The sequence below is a fragment of the Anopheles bellator genome, chromosome 2 (genome assembly GCF_943735745.2).
Source record: "Anopheles bellator chromosome 2, idAnoBellAS_SP24_06.2, whole genome shotgun sequence".
Taxonomy (NCBI): domain Eukaryota; kingdom Metazoa; phylum Arthropoda; class Insecta; order Diptera; family Culicidae; genus Anopheles; species Anopheles bellator.
In genome coordinates, this window is record NC_071286.1 from 53,882,068 (window position 1) to 53,904,524 (window position 22,457).

General features: G+C 46.8%; 1 protein-coding gene across 2 annotated transcripts; it reads left to right on the forward strand.

Annotated features, from left to right (window-relative positions):
- Positions 1 to 131: 131 nt before the first annotated feature.
- Positions 132 to 19,364, forward strand: LOC131211917 (striatin). 2 transcript variants are annotated; one of them, XM_058205599.1, is made up of 7 exons: positions 132 to 244; positions 2,232 to 2,874; positions 14,409 to 14,610; positions 14,692 to 14,919; positions 15,029 to 15,247; positions 15,499 to 15,612; positions 16,049 to 19,364. In XM_058205599.1, exons 2-7 carry the CDS (start codon positions 2,509 to 2,511, stop codon positions 17,194 to 17,196), a joined length of 2,277 nt encoding a protein of 758 aa, XP_058061582.1. In that variant the 5' UTR covers positions 132 to 244; positions 2,232 to 2,508; the 3' UTR covers positions 17,197 to 19,364. The 2 variants fall into 2 exon arrangements, with proteins under 2 accessions (XP_058061582.1, XP_058061584.1); XM_058205601.1 differs by having other exon boundaries at positions 15,499 to 15,552.
- The last annotated feature ends 3,093 nt before the right edge of the window (positions 19,365 to 22,457 follow it).

Consider the following 22,457-nt stretch of genomic DNA (forward strand, 5'->3'; position numbering starts at 1 on the left):
TAGAACATTTTTAGAACATTTTATTTCGTTTAGAACATTTTTAGATCATTTTGACATTTAACGGGGCGACGCCATTTTGTCAGTTTCTTCTGCACTCGCGACAACCCCAATCCGTATCGACGGCAACAAAAGCAAAAAAGTGTGCCGTGTGTGGTTGGTTCGCAGGAAACGGGAAAATCTTTACGGAAAAGTACTCCCAAGTAGAACCAGTCGCAGCAGCAGAAAAACGTTCTCTAGCGAAAAGGTGATCGAGTTTCGGCCGAACGGAAGCGGACAAACGCTACGCTGCCTTTTTTCCTGTACGAATGTGCGGGCGACCGTGGTGTGGACCGATGTGGCGTTTTTCACCTTTCTCCACTGTCGCCGTAGTCGTTTGGAGCGATCCCGTAGTGGCGTGAAAATAGGTTCGATGGGCGAGAAGAAGAAAAAACCAGCAAAAATGTCGAGCGCTCCTCGCCATTGCGTGCGGTCACGGTAGCGACGGAGAGCAGCAGCAGGCTTCCCGTCGCAGCATAAGTGTTGGGCGGAGGATGACCCCTCGCCCAGAACTAGTTCTTCCGTGTATGTGCCGCCGCGACGGGGAAAATCGTCACTGTGTCGTCGTCATCGTTATTGTTCACCTCTTTTCAGGAGGTTAATCGTGTAGCTCCATGGAACCGAAAACTGCAGCTGTGGCTGCTGCGAACGAAACATTACTTCGCTCAGGAGCAAGACCGGAAGTGCACGTCAATCCCAGCCAGCCTTGGGCCAATCTTCTTTTCGACAGTTTGATGTAATTTGGTGTGCTCAGTAAAAGTGGTGTTATTAGTTTAGCAATCGCGATGGTGATCGATCGAAAAAGGATCGCGATTTAAACTTGTGCAGACCAGAGCATAAATTTAGTCCGCTTTTCCTAATCCTTTCCTCCCTCGAACCAAACGTCAACCTTTCAACCGTGGCATTGTGTAATCAAGGGAAACAGTCCAGTCGGCCGTGCTGCTTTCATGTTTCGCTTGACTCGCGTACTGTATGTGTTCGCATACGCATGTGTTCGTGCGTGTGTGTGTGTTCCATTGCGCACTTGTATGCGTTCGCGAATTGAATCAAGTGAGGGATTATGTTCGCAAAACGACGCAGCTGGTCTCCGCCCCCGTGAAGAATGTGTCGTGTTCTGACTTTGATCAGGCTTTTCCCGCACCATTTGCACTACATTAGCTTCATTGTGACTTACTTTCCATATCTTTTCTGCCACCATTTCCCAGGCGGCCGCGGCGGATCTTCGCCAACCAACAAGACCCGGTCGTCACAGGCGTGATAATTGTGCTGTCATCCCGTGGCAACAGCATTACGCTGCTAAACTTTAGCTACAGTTGCACAATTCCCTCACATAATCAATATCCCTGCCCCGTCACCAGCGGTTGGTGGTGAAGGCGAGCGCAGACGTTGCGTAGGTTGTATCATAACGCTTCGCGAAAATCGCTTCTTGAACTGTGCCTCTATTTCTTAACCTTTCTTTTTCGCTTGACTGGTTTGCCCCCACTACGAGGAATCCTTTTCGCAACGTCCGCTTTGTGCTTCATAAAGCACGTGAAGAATGTATTTGTGTACGAAGGGGTGCGTAATTACAACTTTGACGTGACAATATAGCGTGCGGAGTGTCGCATATTACAGTTTGAGAAGCCCGGTCCGTGCGTGCACGACAGAGTATTACTTAGGTAGTGCAAAAATGCATTACCAGGGATCGGTGGCTAAATTAGAGGCCGAGAGAAGAAACTTCTTTGGGTACTTCAAAAGAGCAGCATAGAACAGTTAAATCATGAACAATAGCAACGAGGATGGTCGCATCTTTCTATCGGCACAGGATTGAAAAGTTTCATATGAAGAGTTGCAGTAAGGACGCTGGTAAAGTAATCAAATTGAAATTAAATCAATTCCGAGAATCGAGTAAAGTGATGAGCATGTGAAGATGCGCCAGCGAAGGACGGTCTCACTCTAAATCTGCTCCCGTATCTGTCATCCGCATGCTCTCAATGTGGCCATTCCCGGACGTGACGTGAAGTTCGCTATGAATGGAACCAAAATGTGGTTGTGTGCGTGTTAATCCGATGCTACTATGGCTACTACCGGGTGCAGTGTAGTGAGAAAAGGATGCTGTTAGTTGTGTGATTTTTTCATGGATGTTTCTGAAGAAACATACGGTCGATTTGAGCGTTTGCAGTGAACGTTAGTCTTTATCTCTTTTCCTTCCGCAGCATCAACCAGCTAACAACATAACCGAGCAGATAAACATAACACTGTCGGGGCTCCTGTGTCCTGTGGGATCTTGTGAGTCGGGGCGTCTTGTGAGTAGGCCGTGAAAAGTGAGAAGCGAGCAAAGCGGCGAATCCGTGGGCAGCGCGTGTGCCTGTTTTTCGTCCCTTTGCGCGGCCAGAAAGTGAGCAAAACTCGTCGGTTCCCGGCACCAGGGTGTGCGCGCTACCGTTGTACTCCGAATTTCATTTTGCTTCTCGGACGGATGGTGGACATGTCATGAGAATTAAGCGAATCGAAGATAGAATGGATGACAACAGTTCGCTCGGTCACCAGAACGGTGGCGGTAGTGCCGTTGGCCAGCTGAGCGGAATCGGTGGTGTCGGCGGTGGTGGCCAGGGCGTTGGCGGCGGTCTCGGTGACATGGCCAACAGTGGGTCCGGCAACGGCCTAGGCGGCAAGGGAGGAGTCGGGGTGGCTGGTGGGGCCGGCGGAGGTCTTACCGGGACCGGTAACTGCGATGACCAGAGCAACAAGACACCGACTCAGTACTCGATTCCCGGCATACTTCACTTCATCCAGCACGAATGGGCACGGTTCGAACTCGAGCGATCGCAATGGGACGTGGATCGAGCAGAGCTGCAGGTAAGGCCAAACACTTGAACAGATGAAATGCGCACCATTGGGTGGCGGCGATATGTTTTTTGCACCCCTGCGGATCTAGGGCGGTTATTCTTAGCAGCTCTCACGTAATCGTTGCCCTTTCGCCTGGTGTTCTAGTTGAGTGTCTCTGAACGATAATGTCTACGATTTCACTAGTTGCGGGCACAAGACGGTACATTCGATGCATTCTATTTAACTTGTACGGAAAAAGCAATTTGAAATTATTGTTACTATCATTTGTTATCGCCTGATTCCGACTAATCGTTCCAATTTATCTATGGTGTCCGCGCTAAATTAAACATCGATTGGCTTGTAGTAAATGCGGCTCTACCGACCGATAGTTTAAACGTGCGCCCTACGTATCCACCTAGTTGCGGAAAAGTTTGCGAAAGGTCCCAAGGAAACGCAAGGAAAGTGGCTGCGAACACGCGTGATGACGAGCGCTTGGTACGCTGAGTACGCAAATGGAGCGAGACCAACGAAAGCCAGACAAACTGCGGCAGGCAGACGGCAAACGAATTATGCTGCTCCGTAAGCCGTAGAACACACACTGCCATGGCCTATCTCGCCGTCTGTTCCGTGACAGCGGCTGTTTGAAATCTTTCGGCCCCCGTTTGGGTTGATGATGCCCATGATCAATCCCAGCAGCCGATGACGAAAGATTCACAAATGATTTTCTGTACGGATTTTCCAAACGTGCACACAATGGTTGATTCTGAGTGTTTGAAGTAGTGAATGAACAAGTGTACCAAACCCGAAGCCTTTGGAGCAAACCAAAAACCCGTATCGAATATACTCTTTCATGGTTGTTTGTCGAATTTTAAAGAAGCTACGACGGAGCCCAGACGATACAAAACGCTGCCGTAATCGGCAGTGAAGCGTAGAAAGTTTTTTTCTCCATCGGAACGAGAAAGCTCACGGAGCGCGCGATTCGACAGCGGTTTGCGGTTCCGACGGTGTCCCACAAAGCGGGGTCTCTGCCGAGACTGTGGCCACTCTAAGAAATGTTCATGCTGTCAGTCGCAGTCGTGTTCGTGCCACTTACTCTCTGAGGAGGGAGCCTGAAATCAAGGACCATATCGCGTAACCGGTTTTATGATGTTATGCCGAGTCTGTCGATCCCATTCATGAGTTCAGTGCGCACCGACCGGTGGTAAGGTCAGCCAACGAGCCAATCGGTTGGTGGCCATGCATCCCTGGCGAACCCATTTCGTGTTTATGGCTACATTTAATTATTTTTGCGAGGTTCTGAACACTCCAAAGAATGCTCCGGGTGTGGTGCTGGGTTGTGATAAAATTATACATACACCCACCACGGCGTAGAATGAAAGTTTGAAGTTCCTCAATTGCATAATTCACTGTCTTTTAACTTCCTCAAAATCCGATTCAAAAATTCAGCAGTTAGTTACGCTAAAGTTCGCTCAAGCCTCAAGCATTAACAGATATTAATTGCGAATTATGATACGTTTGCCAGTTTGATGAGATTCTAGTGATACTATAATTTGTCCTCCAGAGTCACGCACCATGCTGTGATATAACTTTGTTCCCCATAGTGGCCGATTGTGTTAAAAAAATTGAGTGTTTTTTCTGTGAGGTAAACTTTACTCCTAGGTAGAACACCAAACTCGAACTACACCAACCCAACACCCCCATCGAACTCCATCACCTACAATGATGGTCATTTGTAATAAGTAAATCAGAAAATGTTACAACGTTAGTAGAAGCCTTCGAAATAGCAAACGGCACCATGTACGTTAATGCAAATCGTACGACGGAGTCGAGCCATTTACTGGAACATGGCATTCGCTTCTGCCGGTCCTGGTCAGCGAACGATCGATAATAACCGATAAGCCTACGCCCGCACCACGTTAGAGAAAGTCACTTTATCATCATCGAGGCACACGATGGCACACAGAAGGTCACATAGCAGCCCTAGTGGGGCGTTCCGTCCGGCTATCGATGGCATACTTTAGCGGCATCAGCGGAACTCCTGGGGCCTACCTTGAATTCCACATGGCCATGCAAAGCACGCAAGGTCATTCAAGGCTGCAATTTCTTCCAGCCACGCCGCCGATACGCAGCAAGTCAATTTCAACAATGTGACTAAACAGCTTGACTCTCTACTGTGTCTACAGCTTATCAGCAGATTGCAAGGGACCGCATACCGTCACGTAATAGCATTGTGTATCGTACGGATGACGAGGCGAACATTAGTGCACACACACATACACAACCACAAGTAAAAACAACTGTTCCGCTGTTATCGGTGCGCAAATGATGCAAAATGGAGGAAAAAAGTTATCCCAACATGAGTAATGGCGCGCGTAATCAGTCTTCGCCCCAGACGGCGGGCAGAAGAAGCGCGCATTTGTCTGGCTGGTTGGGGTGCAGAGCAAGGGTTACTATCATCTTATCAATCACGTTTGTGTTCGCGTCGCCGAGTGATTGTATTTATTGCTTACGTCAGGGAGAAGTTACAATGATTTATCGCTTGTAGGGCAATGCGTGATTTTTGGAATTATTTCCTTTTAATTGAATCTATCAATTGAATAATGGCATAAAATTGCAGGGTGCGGTTAGAAACAATCTTATTAGTCTCATCTTTTAAACATTGATTCCGATTAATAATCATGCGAACTTTTTAGAGTGAAAAATTCTTTAATCTTGTAAATTCAATCCTCGCGTTTCCTGTTTCAAAGTAGGATATTTTAAAAATACATAATTAAAGTCGAAACTTCGAATAATGTTGCAAAATTTGTGAAAGCCAATTCGGAAAATTTTAATACATTGGCGACCGTTATTTATAGAACCATTTATAGAACCAGAACCACCGTAGAACCGGAAATTTTCTCAACATTATTTAGTATCCCATCCAGTGTTCAAACGCAGCGGCCCTCGCCGTTGTTGGCAGGTTCGGTTTTGCAGTGTTCTGCTGTAACGAATGTTGTTGCCACCACCCTGGTTGGACCATCATTTTTAAGTACACCAATTTAAACAATCGTACGATGCGCACCCCCGTGCCAAATGGAACCGTCCGTCACAATGTTGTGCCAGCCGAGAACCACTACGAGTGGCATAAATAATTGGCTGTGTGTTGCCGATGTGTATCGGGACAAGCGATAAAACACGCCGACCAGAGACCATCGAGCAGGTCCCCGGTCTCCGCAACCATTTTGTTAACTTCTACCAACTTATTGTGAAGTATTTTAAAAATACTTCACTTACACATATCCTGTTTGTGCAGAGTCCAATTAAAAGTGAACTCCATTATCGCCGGTATCCTTAAAGGATGATTCAGCCTTGAGTTTTCTTCCATCTAATTGTGAAAGTAGGAGAACAAGGAACACACCAAATCAAGTTATGGCATCCGTCGGAATCCCGCCGACTCGCACCATTGACTCTGCCATCTTGCCGCAGAGGAGAGAGCAGTACTTGAACTTGCATTGCCCTCAGTCACCGGCCCCGGCCTGAACTATCGTTTAAGGAAACATCTATCTCCCAGAGGCGCGCCGCTTTAAATAGCCACGTCCTGTCCGAGGTCCTTACCTGGAGAGGGGGGCCGCATTGAAGGGGTGCAAACCAGGCCATCTCCTCCGTTTCATCACTGCGCTCAACATGATACTGCTATGTTCCTGGTGGACGGGCCTGGTGGCTTCGAACGAAAATCTCATTAGCGTGTTTGCGCTAATAACGTCGCCTTCGAGCGAATTCGCTCCCGTCTCCCCGTTCGGCACCACGGGCCCCCGTTGTAGGGGTTTATTTGTGTTCCCTGCCACACAAGGACCTTTTTGCAGTGTTATTTTTTCCCTAGTGTGTGAAGCCCGCCCGGCCGGGGCAGGGTAGCACTACTACGCTTTAAGTTGGTTGTGAATGACCTACTCTTGATTCCGTGCCGCAGTGGAGCAGAGCAGATTTTCAGCGGCAGCAGCAGCAACATGGAGTGTGGAGTGCCTCGTACAAGGATTTGCCATGGCGGAGGCAGCTTTTACGCGAGACCGGGTAGCTGTCGGGTGGTGGGTTCCCGTTTGCTTGACTTGGTTCGTTCGTTACCGTTTTTAGATCACATTTCACCAATCGATTTCCTGTGGACCCGCGCAAGTTACCGCCGGCACTACCCAGTTTACAGTTGTGTTGGATGGGCGGTGGTGCACCACCTGGAGAGCGGTAAAAACGATGTTTTATGGGCGCTCAACACTCACTCCGCCTTCCTGATGGCCCCCACGTCGTGTGGTAACATGCCAAGGTGACGATGGCTTTTCCGCTGTCTGCATAGTAAAACGAATCGCACTGGCCCTAATCTAATGCTGGTTTCAGATACATCACCTGCCTTTTATGGTTTACAGAATGGGGACGTAAATCGATCGGAATGTTAATGTAATACTTCTGGCTATTCATCGTACCCCCGATCCGATGCTTCAGTACCGAGGGAAGATATGAGTACAGCCGGAGCACGGTCGTGAATGGATAGAAATTTAAGGTTGATTGGCATTCTTCCACTGGGTGGTGCACTCCCGGAATCTAGCTGGTTTGGGTGTGAACCCATCATCCTGTGGCTTCATGTTTGCATGCCAATCGAGGAGGACTTTCTTTGATGAAGAACTACTATTTAGTGTACTATCAATCGAACCGGCATAGAACGGTTTAAAGATTCGCAACAACTGTGAATGTTTTGCAAAAAATTCAACCAGTTTAGGCAAGTGCTCTGCAGAGATTTTCGCAATGACAAGACCGCTCACCACTTTTTCCTGCCGCTACTGCTTGGTTACATAGCATAACATGAGCGCCAGACTGTACCCTCTAAGTATTCTCTGGGCCGGTAGAACGGTATCACTTCCAAGGATATCGCTTTCTATATCGTTTGCTTTTCCATGGGGCTCGCACGTGTGGTGCTCACGGAACCATCAGAACCCACCCCAGGCACAGGTGTGAACTTTGCTTGTGGGCAACTATTGCTGTTTGCATTGCATTAGCAAAATTAGTTTTGGCTGATAGATGAAAGTAGTTGCCATCGAAAAGCCCTTTTTTGTTTTTTTCTCCCAAATGACCCACCGGTCCCACCGATGCGTGTATGTCTGATGGATTACAGTTCCCTCGCAGAGAGAGTTCGAAACTATCGAAGTTGTACTGTATTTTGGTTTTAGACTTCCATCGGGTCAGCGCGCTTCTCTCATGGTGGAACTGTCGTGGAAGCTTTGGATGTGCTATTAATTTCCCAAACCCATCACCACGGGCCGACGATTTTCTTCGTCGTCGTTGCACCCGTTGGTGGAGCTTGCATGTGTGCTGAAATAAATATTTCGTAAGTTAATTAAAACGAGCCACGACGGGGGCCACACGCCGCGCGAATCCTTTCGGAACTAGAGAGCAGTACCGCTCGCCGTCATCATATATTTAGAACGTGCTGTGAGCGCGTCTGTGGCGTTCGCACACCCATGTTGTAAAAGGCATAATATTGCGTTCCCGGTGATGGATCGTATATCATTTTAGTTGCCTTACTGCTGGTAGCTACGATCCGCAACAAGGACACCGGCATCTGATCTGGGGGGCTAGGTTTGGCGATGTGAAAAATCACTTTGGCGTCTCGGGAAAGGTACGAGCTTTCGAGTACGAGGCATTAGTAACGGACGTTGTTATGTTTTTTGTATCTAGAGGGGACGTAGAAGCTTTGTGACTTTTTGCGCAACTAACTGTTGTAATGAGCTTCTGTGATAGTCCGTCGTAGGTCACTGTATTTTGCTCTGATTTAGTTTATTCCGGTGGACCTGCAGTGTTACTGCAACCTTCCTGAACGTTCCTTTGGATCGAAAAAGGAAATCTTGTGTACTGAAAATCATATATTCCTTCCTTGTTTGCCACATCACTCGCTTGGGAAATCACTTTATGTAAGTTTGGGTTAATAGGTTTTATTTTTTTATATGTTGAAATTATGTTAAAATTTATTATTAACACTTTGTTATTTTGCCATTTCTTTGCGATATTTTAAAGGAATGTTTCCAGAAACCCTTTAAAAGGTCCATCGTTAGCAGAAAGACGAAGAAAGAGATTGCAATCGGTGGTGTACACATACACAACATGCAAGCATAGTTCCTGGTGCCAAACGGCGTATCGGAACTTCTATGCGATAGGTTTACGATTGACCACGGGAGGAAGTAACGGTGTTTACATTGCACCAACCATTTACTTAACCGCCTCAAGCAGTATCTTTGCCTAACCGCCCAGGCCAGGGGCGTTTATTTTCTATTTGCACGTCCAATCGTGCCTCGGAAACTGTTTTGGAAACACTAACTTGCAAACTTCCTGTTTCCATCCAGAGCCAACCTCAAGGTGTGGTGTTGGACATCGGATATTGGGATTTGGCTTACGTTTCCAAAGCTACATGGGATCGAATTTGAATTTGTAAAGTTTTACGCCATCTTACGAATCATATGGACTGGTTGCCCCACAGTGACTAGAATTATTATGTTACTTTACTTAGTGCATCTATTTTTCAAATGTTGTACTTGACCTTGCCCGGTACCTCGTGGGTATCGATTTTTATCCCACGCCACAAGGATAGTTTAGTGTTGCACATTTCTTTCCACCTTTCTACCTCTTAGAACGGCCATTAGCACGTCTTTTTTCACTTTCGGCATCAGTTTGAAGTGTTGTGTGGAGTAGCATAGGCGCCAGGGAGTGTTGGCAGCCGAGAGTGGCTTGGCTTGGCTGGGCATTTATTTTTATCTAGACTTACCCCCCTAAGGCAACCTTCTATTGGTGTGCGTTTCGTGAAAGGCGCCGCGCGATTGTGTTTCTAAAATTATAGTCCCACACACGGGCCCGGCTCGCCGACCCTACTGTTGCAGCGGTTCGTGGCTTAAGTGTGTGCTGCTGTGAAAACACTCCACGGGAGCGCGCAGTGTTTGTGTAATCGTGAAGTTTTCGTTTTTTGTGGGTGGCAAAAACATGCTTCCACTATCCCCGCGCGCGCGCCGGTGGCGCCGATCCTTCGCGGCGCGTGGATCATGCAACAGAGAGCAACACCTTCAGACACGAACGTGACACGCTCCCCTCCCTCGTCTCAGCCGATCCCAAGTTCAGCGCGTTTTTGTTTCTCTTTTTTCACTATCACGGTCACAACATTGCTGTGGGGTACGATGAACCAGCAGCACACGGCGTCTGAGGCAGTCGCAGCCTGTCAAATGTCAGGCAAATGCGAGGCCACAACCGAGAGCTGCACTTCTCGTAAAAGTCCCCCCCTCGAAAAACATGCCGCCAGCAGTCGGTTCCCCATGGGGGGAAAGCCAACCAATTGGCCAGTATCTAATGATGAAGGTTGATTATCGTGTGAACGATCATGGCCTACAACTGCGTTCCGTAGGATATTCACTGATTCCGTCTCTTCTTTGTTAACATTTGTGATCAATTGTTATCGCAATGCAAAATTTACTCAGAGCTATATTAGATGGAGGCTTAGAAATGTTAGTGAAAACATATTTATCGTACAAATCGGGGTTCATACGGTCGTATTTTTGGTCATGTGGAACGTTTATGATCGTGTCTAGGAAACCCATCCATATCATTCTTTTTTTGCGTGCTTTGTGCTTTGTTATAGAAACATGCAGAATTTTTTAAATTGCTGGACATAAGAAATCAACATCAGCAAACATAAAAAAACGTGTAATAAACAACACCATAATGTATGGAAAGGCCAAATAAGCATACCAAACAAAATTGAATAAGAATCAAATGTCAATGGTTTTGGGATGCATTTCTGGCATGCATCTGGTAGTTTAGTCAGCTTTCTGAATTGTGTTGTCTCGAAGCCAAGGCGTAATTTGATGAAAGAAGGACGCCTTTTTAGGCAAGATTTTGTCCTACAATAGGAAAATCACCAAGGCACAAATTTCATGAAGGGACTTCGAGGATGATGTTATGAGGGTTTAGATGATTAGATGAGTTAATGCAAACTACCAATCAGACCAACCAACCACTGCGTACATGTGGCTATTGATAAATATATATTTCGTTTTTAGTTCGAAATATATTGATTGTGCAGGTTTACCGATGCACATTGTGAGCGCAGTCATCGATCATGGTTGATCGTAACTAATAGTTAACTTGATTAAAATACGGCTGCTCGCCGCCCTTTACACCTTAAATAGTAAGAAAGAAAACAATCCGTTCCATAATTGTATTTCCTAAAATTTGTTTGATAAAACAAGTAAAATTTGTATACTTTATACCCTTTTTTTTATTTTCCTTTGCCACACAACCACTTGGAACCACCGGGCCAAAGGTTCATTACATTCAAAAATGTATGCGTCTCGGGGTGGCACAATATCTGTATACCCTCTCCCGCCGATATATGTAATTTTTGTTCGATGAAATTGAGATGCAAATCTACCGACGGCAGCATCGGATTGCTGGGCGAAAGTGAAATTAAATAACCGTAAAATCCGCGCACCCTAAGGCGGGCGCGCTGTGCATTTATCCAGTCCGAGCGGTGGACGATTATGAGCTAACCATTAATAAACTCATTACTCGATATCGATCCAGCAATTTCGGTGAACCACACTCACTACTGGCGCGGGCTCCGACGTTTCCTTTCCGTTGTAAGTTCGATGAACGATCTTCTTGAGGCCCCGAAATCGAGAGTAGAAGTGAAGAGGGAGGAGCAGCACAGCATGGTTGGTGCGCCCCCGACCGTATAGGTGTTGGATGGAAATGGAAAGTGAACAAAAAATCCATGTTCGTCTGCAAAATCGTTGGCATTGACTTGCAAGCTGTCGCTGCGGAAAATTGCGGGCTTAGCTTTTCCGCACGGGGAGGGAGAGAGATTATGAAGCGCAAGCTGCGTAGGGATCTGCAGTTTTATCTTTGAGCATAAACATGTGCCACGAGCATCCATCATTCGTGATGTTGTTGTGTTCTTTGGCTCTGGCTGGGCCTCCAATCGTTATCAGCATAAAACGGTTATCAGGAACTCTGTTAATTGTAGCTAGTAATTCGATGCTTTCAATTCGTAATCTGCCATTCATCTTTCGATCGACGGCCAAATTGACCATCGTTTTTCACTTCAATTTCATCGTGTCGTGCTGCGCTGATGCTGCTACCGACGTCTGCAGATTGTATTTCCTTTTAATTTCCTCGGATTGTGCTGGGTTTATAGAAAACAGTCTGAAAACCCCCGGTCAACCGAGTGTCAGAAGAGAGGAGCAAAACCTTAACCTCCAAAATACTTACACCACAGTTACACCTTCACCGTCGATGAGGGCTGTCTGCGTGAAGGACCAGTCTCCGGGTGGTGAGTGAAAAGAAAAAATCACAATTACCACCATTGGGCAGGATTCGGCACGGAATGCGGTTACACTGTCTCGCCACTAGAGAGCCCTCCGGGTTACGTGGTGAAGAAGTAATGAAATTCTCTTACCGAAATCATTCGTCCGTTTAAAGTCCACGTGTGACGGATCGTGCGTGTTCATCAAACAATTAGCAAGCATTTTGTTTGCGTATGGAGCGGCGCCCAACCCAGCAGCGCCATTTTGTTGGGCCGGTATCGGAAGTTTGAAAGTTTAACGTAATGATGTCTGTGTGGTGATGAGCTTAAACAAGTGACGTCGAGTCCGCGAACGAACAACGGGCTATCAGCTTGTGGTACATGATATTACTTATACAAACAATTATTTATTGGCCTTGAAAGGACCTTTTTGGAAAGGAACCGCCCAAAGTTTGAAACGAAATTTTCAAATGTTACATATCTTTGACGCAACAGCAACTAACAAAAAACGGAAAAAGATCTAAACAACTATCGAATCCTTAGCATTGATTCTAGTTTAAATTTTCGATAGATCAAACTTTAGAGAAACTCAGATCTCAAGAAGTTGTAAACAAAGTAAAGAAGAGGATGTAGAAATAGGAAAGAGAGAAACATGCGACTCACTAGAAACATGTGGGGGGCATGCGAGCGCCCTCAGCATAGGCGAAAGTAATGCTGTGTTTATTCCGGGTGATGGCCAGTGGGTAATGTTTATTCAAGCTGCTGAACCACTGCCCAAAAAGCCTCTCCGAAGCTTCGGAGTTCGAATTATTGTGGAAAGAAGCGCATAGACGACGACGAGACACTCGACGGGGGCCCCCGAAATGCCCCACGTGTTTAGGTGTGATTGCCATTACTTTGAGTTGTTTGCTGTAATGTCTCTTTCTCGCTCCACTCCTTGGCATCGGGTTTCCATTTTCTCACCCTCATCTCTACAGTCCGCCCGGCTCTTCTCCCATCCACCATCGTCGGAGTTTCGTTGTTTGTCTTGTGCAAAATTTGCTTTTCTTTCGCATCGCAACAAAACACCTCGAACCGTCTTCGGAGAAGCTACATCTTCGAGCGGCGCCACACAACGGCCATCCGATTTTGTTTTCACTCTATTGGCTTGGCTGGCCTGGCGGGCACGAATGGTTGACATTCCCAAAAGCCCCGTGTCGTGTCCTTCTGGTGTGTGGCGTTTTGACTGTGCGTGGATTGCGTGTTTCCGGAAAATGAATCTGTATGTATACATTGGGACCGTGCGCCTCTGTCTGTGTGTTGAGCTCTTGTAACAGAGTTGTGTAGTGTGATGCAGTGTGACGCGTTTTGGGCGCCCTTTACACTCCGTAGTTCCCCTTGGCCGTGCATAATGAAGCTTCGAGTAAAGCTCAGAAGACGCACTAAACATTAAGGTGGTCGTAAGGAAGTGTACGATATGATAGATCCTCTAGAACGCTCCTCAGGAACGCCTTGGCCAATGATTTTATATGGCCCGTAAACATAAGTTGCCTAGAGTGGCTCGAGAAAAAATCGTTAATTATTACTCCCTTTTCCATCAACGTTCCGTGCGTGAACAACGGTTTATGGGTGAAAATCCTGGAATAGACACCGTAAAAAATTCGTTTCGCTGGCTCATTCCGATCTTCTGCCTGGGCTTCGCCGAAGCAAATATTCAATTATCATAAAAAGGTGCGATAGTGTGGACTATTTCTTCACTCGAACCGACGTCATTCTCGAACTTGGCGTGTGGGCCTGTGAAACTAGACCGCGGGATCGGGAAACTATGCCATTCTCTGGATAATTCAATTGCTTACAATACACATAAAGTAATGAATTCTTCTTGGGTTCGCATATCTAGTGTAGTGTGTTACAGTTCCATTAAACTCCGCTTGTCGCCTTTTAAATAGGGTTAAATACGAAAAATGGCGTGGTTGTAATACCTTCCATTCAAAAAGGATGTTCCTTGTGTATATTATGAACCGCAGACAAATGGAATGTCGATGTCTTGGAAACAGGCAAACAATGGTACACTCGCTTCCGGCTACTTCTGTGTCATTCAGGCACAAGCACGGAGAATAAGGAAACAATGGTTCAGTTCGAAGTTTATGTTTCACAATAGCGAAACACATGCCACACGCTCAATCTGCCGGTTGTTTTTGCTTTCCGTCCAACCATGTCCGACGTGTTGAACGTTTGTTTGTGTTTTCTAATGTTTACCCTTTTTAACTCTACCTTTCAGGCCAAAATAGCCGTGCTAGTGGGCGAACGGAAGGGCCAGGAGTCGCTCAAGTCCGATCTTATACGGCGCATTAAGATGCTAGAGTATGCCCTCAAGCAGGAGCGAGCCAAATTCCATCGGTTAAAGTACGGTGTCGATCCGCCGATGAACGATATCAAACCACCGACTGACGAACCGGGAATCGGAACCGAAGTTGCTCCCGGTAAGCATCCTAGCCTATTTTTGGTTTCCACAAGAGCTTGGGCTGAACGTTTTCCAATCGTTTTGTTACACTTCTGTCCAGATCCGGAGGTACCGTACAGTTCCGTGTCGAACATTACTTGGCGGCAGGGCCGGCTGCTGTTACGTCAGTATTTGCAGGAGATCGGTTACACCGACACAATCATCGACATCCGCTCGAATCGGGTGCGTTCGCTGCTCGGACTGAACAACAACAGCGAGCAGGAGGAAAACGTCAATCCGAACGTTAACGGGGGGACAGAGTCGAACAAACGTGCCAGCGAGTCTCAAGGTACCGTCGATGCGGAAGATGAACGGAACACGTTCCGCCGCACCCGCCGCACAAGCAGTGTTTATAATCTCATCTTTTCTCGTATTTCCGTCCGTCAACGCCACCACAGGACGCCGAACGCCGGCCAAGAAACCGTCGTCAGTGACGGAAGCGATGATACTGGACTCGGAAGCGGCGGTCATAGCAAACTTTGAGTTCCTTGCCCGCGAAGATGTGGAAATGTCCGACGACGACGACGTCTCCGACGAGATCGACGTCGTCGGTGACAATGATGAAACGGATATGAAAACGACCAAACGGAAAGCCAAAGGAAGCACTCTGAATGACGGTAAGGGTTGGGCAAATGAAGCCGGCCGTTTTCTGGCTGCCTAAACAATGAAGCGGGCACAGATGAAACATTTAGTGGAACAATCGTAGTGTTTACTTTACCGCCATTTCTTGTATTCTTTTCCGCACCTCTCGCCCTTCTCACGATCGATCAATTGACCGCTGTATAAACAATGATCGCCCAACGACCCGCGCAACCACGGTGGTGGCGGACTCTACTGGCTTCCGTAATGGCGGTCTGACTACCCGCAGATATTGATGCCGAAGCAGATGAAGTAATCAACGAGCTAAATCCACTAACAGAAGGTGAGGATGTTATTATGGATGACAGTAACAAGCTCGACTCTGGAGATGATCTATACGCTGGTGAGTGATTGGTGTCGCTTTACGGTAGGCGAAAGCGGCGACAAGAAGGTGGTGGAAGAGCACTTTTCTTTTCCGAAATCTCAGACGAAAAACTAGGAAGCATCTTGTCCGCGTCCGTTGTCCTTTGTTACGGTTTTGTTTTTGTACGCACACAACTCTCTGCATCATGTCGTGTCCGTGTTTGTTCGATTTCCATCTTAAATTTAATTCACTTTCCATTTTTGCATTCTGTGGTCTTAACACTAACTTGGTAGAAGTGAAGACTTTAAACGAGAGGTTCTCGTGAAATTGGATCAAACGAAGAACGGAATCAGCAATACTTTCACAGCCCAGCAAAGATCATCCTCCATCAGTCGCGCATGTGTGTTTAGCCTTGGTGACGGATGCGGTGGTAGAGACTGATAACTGATGTCTTTCCTTTCGTTTTCTGCTGAAGGCTACAACAAAACAGTAATGCCGCGCCATCCGACGATACCGGGCATCGGGAACGACGAGGAAGTGGACTCGTCACTCGGGGAGCTCGCCCAGCTGACGGTGAACAACGAGACGGAATCGGGGTACGATGTGTCGAACACGAAGGAACCGTACCGCAAGACGTGGAACGCAAAGTACACGCTCCGCTCGCACTTTGACGGTGTGCGGGCGCTGGCATTCCATCCGCAGGAACCGGTCCTGATCACTGCCTCCGAGGACCACACGCTCAAGCTGTGGAACCTGCAGAAAACCGTGCCAGCCAAGAAGTCTGCTAGTCTCGACGTGGAACCGCTCTATACGTTCCGCTCGCACAACGGCGCGGTGCTCTGCCTGGCGATGTCGGCCAGCGGCGAGCAGTGCTACTCGGGTGGGCTAGACGGTGCGATCAACTGCTGGAATTTGCCGAGCTCGAACATTGATCCGTACGACAGCTACGATCCGGAGGTGATGCGCTGCACCATCGACGGTCACACGGACGCGGTGTGGGGTCTGGCAGTCAACCACGCGAAGAACACGCTCGTTTCGTGCTCGGCCGACGGCACGGTCAAGCTCTGGTCACCGTCGGGCAAGATTCCGACCAACAGCACCACCTTCACGTCTGAAACCGAGGGCATTCCGACGTCGGTGGACTTTGTGAAGGATCAGATCGACCGTATCGTCGTCGCGTACAGCAGCACGCACTGTATCATCTACGACACGGAGACGGGCAAGCAGGTGGTGAAACTAGAGGCGAGCCAGGAGATGAGCGGCAACCTGGGCAAGCACATCAACAAGGTAATCAGCCACCCGACGCTACCGGTGACGATAACGGCGCACGAGGATCGCCACATTCGCTTTTGGGACAATGGCAGCGGCTCCCTCGTGCACTCGATGGTCGCTCACCTCGACGCCGTCACCAGCCTGGCCATCGATGGCCACGGGTTGTATCTGCTGTCCGGGTCGCACGACTGCTCGATTCGCCTCTGGCACATGGACAACAAAACGTGCGTCCAGGAGATTACTGCCCACAGGAAAAAGTTTGACGAAAGCATACTGGACGTTGCGTTTCATCCCTCGAAACCGTTCATCGCTAGTGCGGGCGCCGACGCCATCGCTAAGGTGTTCGTTTAATGCCATAGCGCGCGCCTGACTGCGGGAGCGACGTGAAGGACACCCCCGATTGGAGGCGGAAGAGTAGCAAAACAGAAAGGGAGTAAGAGATGACCGAGCTCGGGCTGATCACAACTCTGGCTTCAAAGAAATGATATTGCAACGCGCCGCGCTGCGCCACCCAAAAGTCCGAATAATTCGTTCAAGTCAACGGACGGCGAAGGACAACGCCTTTTCCTTCGGTTTCGGGCCAACAAGTTAGTTGTGTCTTTTACTTTTCTTCTTCCCCTTGCTTGTCTTTTCTACTTCTCTCGTTTCCTTTTCTCCGTGAACGTATATATTGTTTATTTTATTTCCGGATCCACACGATGCCGCCTCAGTCAGCGACAAAGGGGCGAAGAAAAGGGAGAAAAGTCTTTAAAAGATGGGACAAAAGTGTTACGTGACCCCTCTATTGATGATAGTACATTGTGCATAGATTAACATCAATGCCTAAAGTCGCACGCTCTTCACGTGTCGTATGTCCGTCGGCATCGAGAAACTGAACTCACTCTCTGAACACTCTTGCGCCGCGTCCAAAGTCGGGGCAAAGTAATAGAAACACGATCCTTTTACTGTTAGAACAATTGTAAATTAGTAGCAACAATGCGCATCGTGCACGCGTGAGGGTGCCAGAGAGAGAAAGAGACAGTGGAAATGGTGGAAAACTTCATGCTTACTTATTCCGACCTTATTAGCGAAATTTGACAAGACTCTTCGGTTTTTGCTTTTCCCTGGTTCTTGCATAGCCCACTTGATCGAATTTTCACAATCTCACTACAATAACTGCTGATCCTAGGCGCCGCAAATACGAGGTTGCGTTGCGTGTGATGTCTTTAGACCGGTGTACACGTGTCACGAGAATGTCTGTAGCCGCTGAATGCGCTGAAAGCAAAACAGTGAAATACAAAAGGCAAACATTTAACAATTAATGCGAGAAATGCTGCGATGATAGGAGCGGATGTTGCATACTGGCAATTTTGTTTCAGACCTGTTTTTAACGCCATCCAGATGGAGACACTAGCAAACTCCCTTCGCATCGTCAGCAGCATAATAGACAAGCACCCGGGGAGGAAAGGCATCGTAATTGCGAGGAACACGTGCTAAATTTAGGGAAATTAACCGAGCGTGGTGGGTAGAAATGAAATTCCGCTTCAAAGTGGATCAATCAAATGAAATCAAAAGCAAGCAACGTGAAAGTGAACGTGATTATGTGCACACTCCGGTGGACACAGAGGGAGTGATTGGCGCAAAAAGTAGAGCAAGAGAGATAGTAATCGAATGACCTACGTTGTGCACGCGGTCATGAATGATGGAGCAAACGTTGAAGTAAAGTCAAGTCCTAAGAGATTTAATCTTACATTTAGGCGTGTATGACGTGAGCGTATATAGGCAACAAATAATTGAAACTAAGATATTGATAACACACCACGTGCACATCGTGATGCTTACAGGCGCGAGACGAGCTCGCGTGTAACAGCGGCGACACTCGATCCGATGGCAATCGCATATACAAAATCATACACCCACACACTCAAACACACACATACACACAACCCAGTCTACTACTTAGGTATCCTTCGCGGATCCCAGGGTTCCGGGAAAGGGATGTAGCAGATAACTGCTGCCAGTGGTATTCGATATAAAAAAGGTTCCACTGCTAAAGGTAAATAAATCTCCGAAGGAACATGTGAACGCAGTGGGTCATTGTTCCGTACATTGTTCGCAACCGGGGCGGACGGTTCAGTGCTGTAATAAGAAGAAATATAAAATTAGTGTAAAAGTGCATGCATACGTATAGAAATATGCTCTGGGGCAAACACAGCTCACCGTCGCCACCGACCGCCCGGACCGGATTTGCAAGCATATACAGAACCGGAGCAGAAGAAGCGCATCGATATAGGAAAAGAGAAACCACAACAAACATGCTAAACTAAAACAAAATAAGTCCTCTTCGTTACGATTCAAGCAGCAGCGAACAAAACCCGGTAAAAAACGTGAAGAACAGAACAGAAGATACAGCAAAGACTATCGCGAAATTGATTTATAAAAATTGTATTTATTTTACTCAACCTCTCATCAAAGAAAACAAAAATATGTTGTTATAGAATTTGGTTTATTAATAAAGTGTAGAGTAATTATGATTTCAATCGTTTGTTCTGATTATTCGTTTGCTTGTTTTTTCCTTCTTCAGTTCAGCAGCTGTGCCGCGTTGTATTTCGTTCATTCGGGCTATTTTGTTCGTTTTTTTTTCCTAATTCTTTCTGCTTACCCACTGTTTGGGTTAGTGTTATTCGACAGTAAACGGGTGATTTTGGGATAGCCGTCAGCGCTGGTCGTTGGACGCGAACAAAACCTATTCCCAACACTCTCCGGCTAGCTAATCGTAGCTTGCATAGATAAGCGAACAAAAAACGTATGTATTCATCCCATCATTCACTAGGCGGAATGCAACACGGATGAGGGCAACTACTTGTCGCCATTAGGACTAAAGGTGAATGGAGCAATCCTTCCGTTCTGTACTCCAGCACGCGCCACTCCCGGTGGCATTGCTGCTGCTGTCAACTTTGCAAGTATCCTATCCAGAAACAAATACATTATAGCAATACAAAGTTTTATACAAAAAGAAAAGAAAAGACAAAACCTAGTAAACTAGACCGCAAAACGTGAGAGAGACTGTCGTCCTGGCGCAGATACTACTGTAGAGATTGCACTGAAACACAATGTACCGGAGACCAGTTCAAAGTTGGAATACTTTGCAAACATTTGCTACGCACTACGCCTTTTGTATATCCGATTATGTCCACCGTTTTCGAGTTAAGCCGAAGAGTCTTCATTCTGTTGCAGGGTGGCAAGCAAACTGCGCCACGCACCGTTCCTCTATGGTTTCACCGTTTCAACGGAATCAGCAGGCTTCCACGTGCGCGAACGTTTCTTTAGTTGCACCTTCGAAACGGCACCGTGAATGAAGAACAATGCAACCGTAGTGATGCATAATTATTTGGCGGGCCGTGCACCGTGTTAGGCTAATGAAGAAACGAAACAAAACAAGAAATAGATGCTTCCGTTTGAGCATACTTCACGACTGTTACGACTGTCCTGTAAACATCATCGCTTTGCGCACCGTCTCGCGAAGAAAGTAACTTCATGCGTAGCTTAGTATCTTCAACAAACTTAGAATAAACCGGTGGTCGTGAGCACGTGGCATAGCCCTAGGTGTGTTCGGCTCGCAAGGCGGTAAAAAGCAATAGAATTTATCTCACGATTTTTGTTATCGATTTTTACTTTGCGCGCTCTGCGTTAGTATTTAAAAGCACGTAACGTGGAAAGCATAACGAACCGTAGCAAAAACCAAGCGCACAAAGCACACCATTTTTGAAGAGCACGACCTTAGACCGGTACAGGATTTGTGCTTTGCCAGCTTCTCAACACCGCAGCAGATGGACTTCTTCTTGTACGGGATAACAATTAAAAAACTGAAAAACGCTTCGAGGGATGCGATTACAGAGCAAGCAAGGGGAAAAAGAAACACGAGGAAAAGTCGTTATGATAATAAATAGTTATAAACTTTGATATGAATAAAATTCAACGCATCGCCGAATTGTGGTTAATTTAAGAGTAGAGAAGAGCAGAGCACAGCATGACGATGATTCTTAACCAGAGCGGCAGCCGGAAATACTTAGCAAGTAGAGGACATTGGTCGTTCTGGAACATGTCGTTCGGACTTCTTAGAAGTAGAAGGTTCTTTCATTGGTTTGCCTTCCGCCCCAAAAATAATACATCCCCCCCAGGAATGGGCACAAAGCAGAGAAATTCCTGCACAAACCCGCTGCATTACAAAACATAATATGCCATACTGCGACGGTTCAGTATACAGCATGTGAATTCCACTGAGCATTCCGTTTCTCACCATTCAGTGCAAGGCAATAAAAGAAACAAAAAAACATGACCAGGCGGTAAAAATCTCTCTAAAAATTAAATTTACTTAGAGGCACTCGACTCCTCCTCGGCTGTTTCATTTATGTAGCCCTCTCTTTCTATATGCCCTCTTTCAGCTGGACGTAGAAATAGTATTTCGAATATCAACGGTGCAGCAGGACATTTAGTAAATAAATAGCAAACAAACAACATTCACTTCACTAAACCATACCCCACACACAGAGCATAATGCGCAGGTTATTAGATAATAGACTCAACAGTCGAACACAGAAACACAGTACTATTCGTCTTAAAGCCGGCATTCATAACGGACAACGCGTTAGTCCGGGTGTTTCATCCGTTTCAATCATAAGGCGCGTGGCAAACCCGGGACGCTGGCCAACGAGAAGAAACATAATAAAAAAATACCTTAATACCACAGCCCACAGCGTTTCGTTAACGAATATGTCGCTATGTCGTGGCCGCTTTTGACCACGAGACGATACGATACCCACTAGGAGAGGCGACTCTCGAAGTGCTGAACGGTGGCGTGGAGCACAAGTGTTCGCATTGTTCACAAAACCAATATGCCAACCGCTTGAAGGCAGCTCGACGGAACGGAGGGGAGACAACGTAACAAAAGAAAGGGGCCCATTTATGGACCCCCGTGTTTTACCTGTAATATATTGTATTTAAATGGCGCATGTACTAACAACAATTGATTTACGGTAACCTTAAACAAAGTAGAGGGAAACTAAATATAATCTTACCAAAAACACATACAGACCGGCAAAGCGCAAGGCGAAAAGAAAGCGCAACATCATATACGGAATAAAGAGAACAAAAAACAAAAACTTCAGATAGATACATACAACAAAGAAAAACACACTCTCGTAAAGTTAAAGTATGACAACAGAAAGTAAGCAACTTTAACCAACAATAACGATCGAAGTCCCTGTATGTTACAATGGGGGAAATACTAATAGACACTTCATCCACATAGCGAACCAGTAAGTGAAACTCATAAAATACAATTGCATACAACCAAAACGTACAATGGGAAGCAAACCAACACACAACTGTCTAGAGAGTCTGTAGTCCAAAACACACATCGTAGAAATGGTGCGGAACAGGAGCATTGTAGCGTAAGATCGAAAGTGAGACATTAAGGGGGGTGCACCGAGCACCACAACACATCGCCAGAACTCACTCAGTTTCGGCTCGGCTAGGAGACGAAAAAGACTAGGAACGAGCGTCCGGATGGGCTACATGTGATGCGCCCATGTAACCCAAACAAGAAAGACAACAGCATGAATGACATTAAA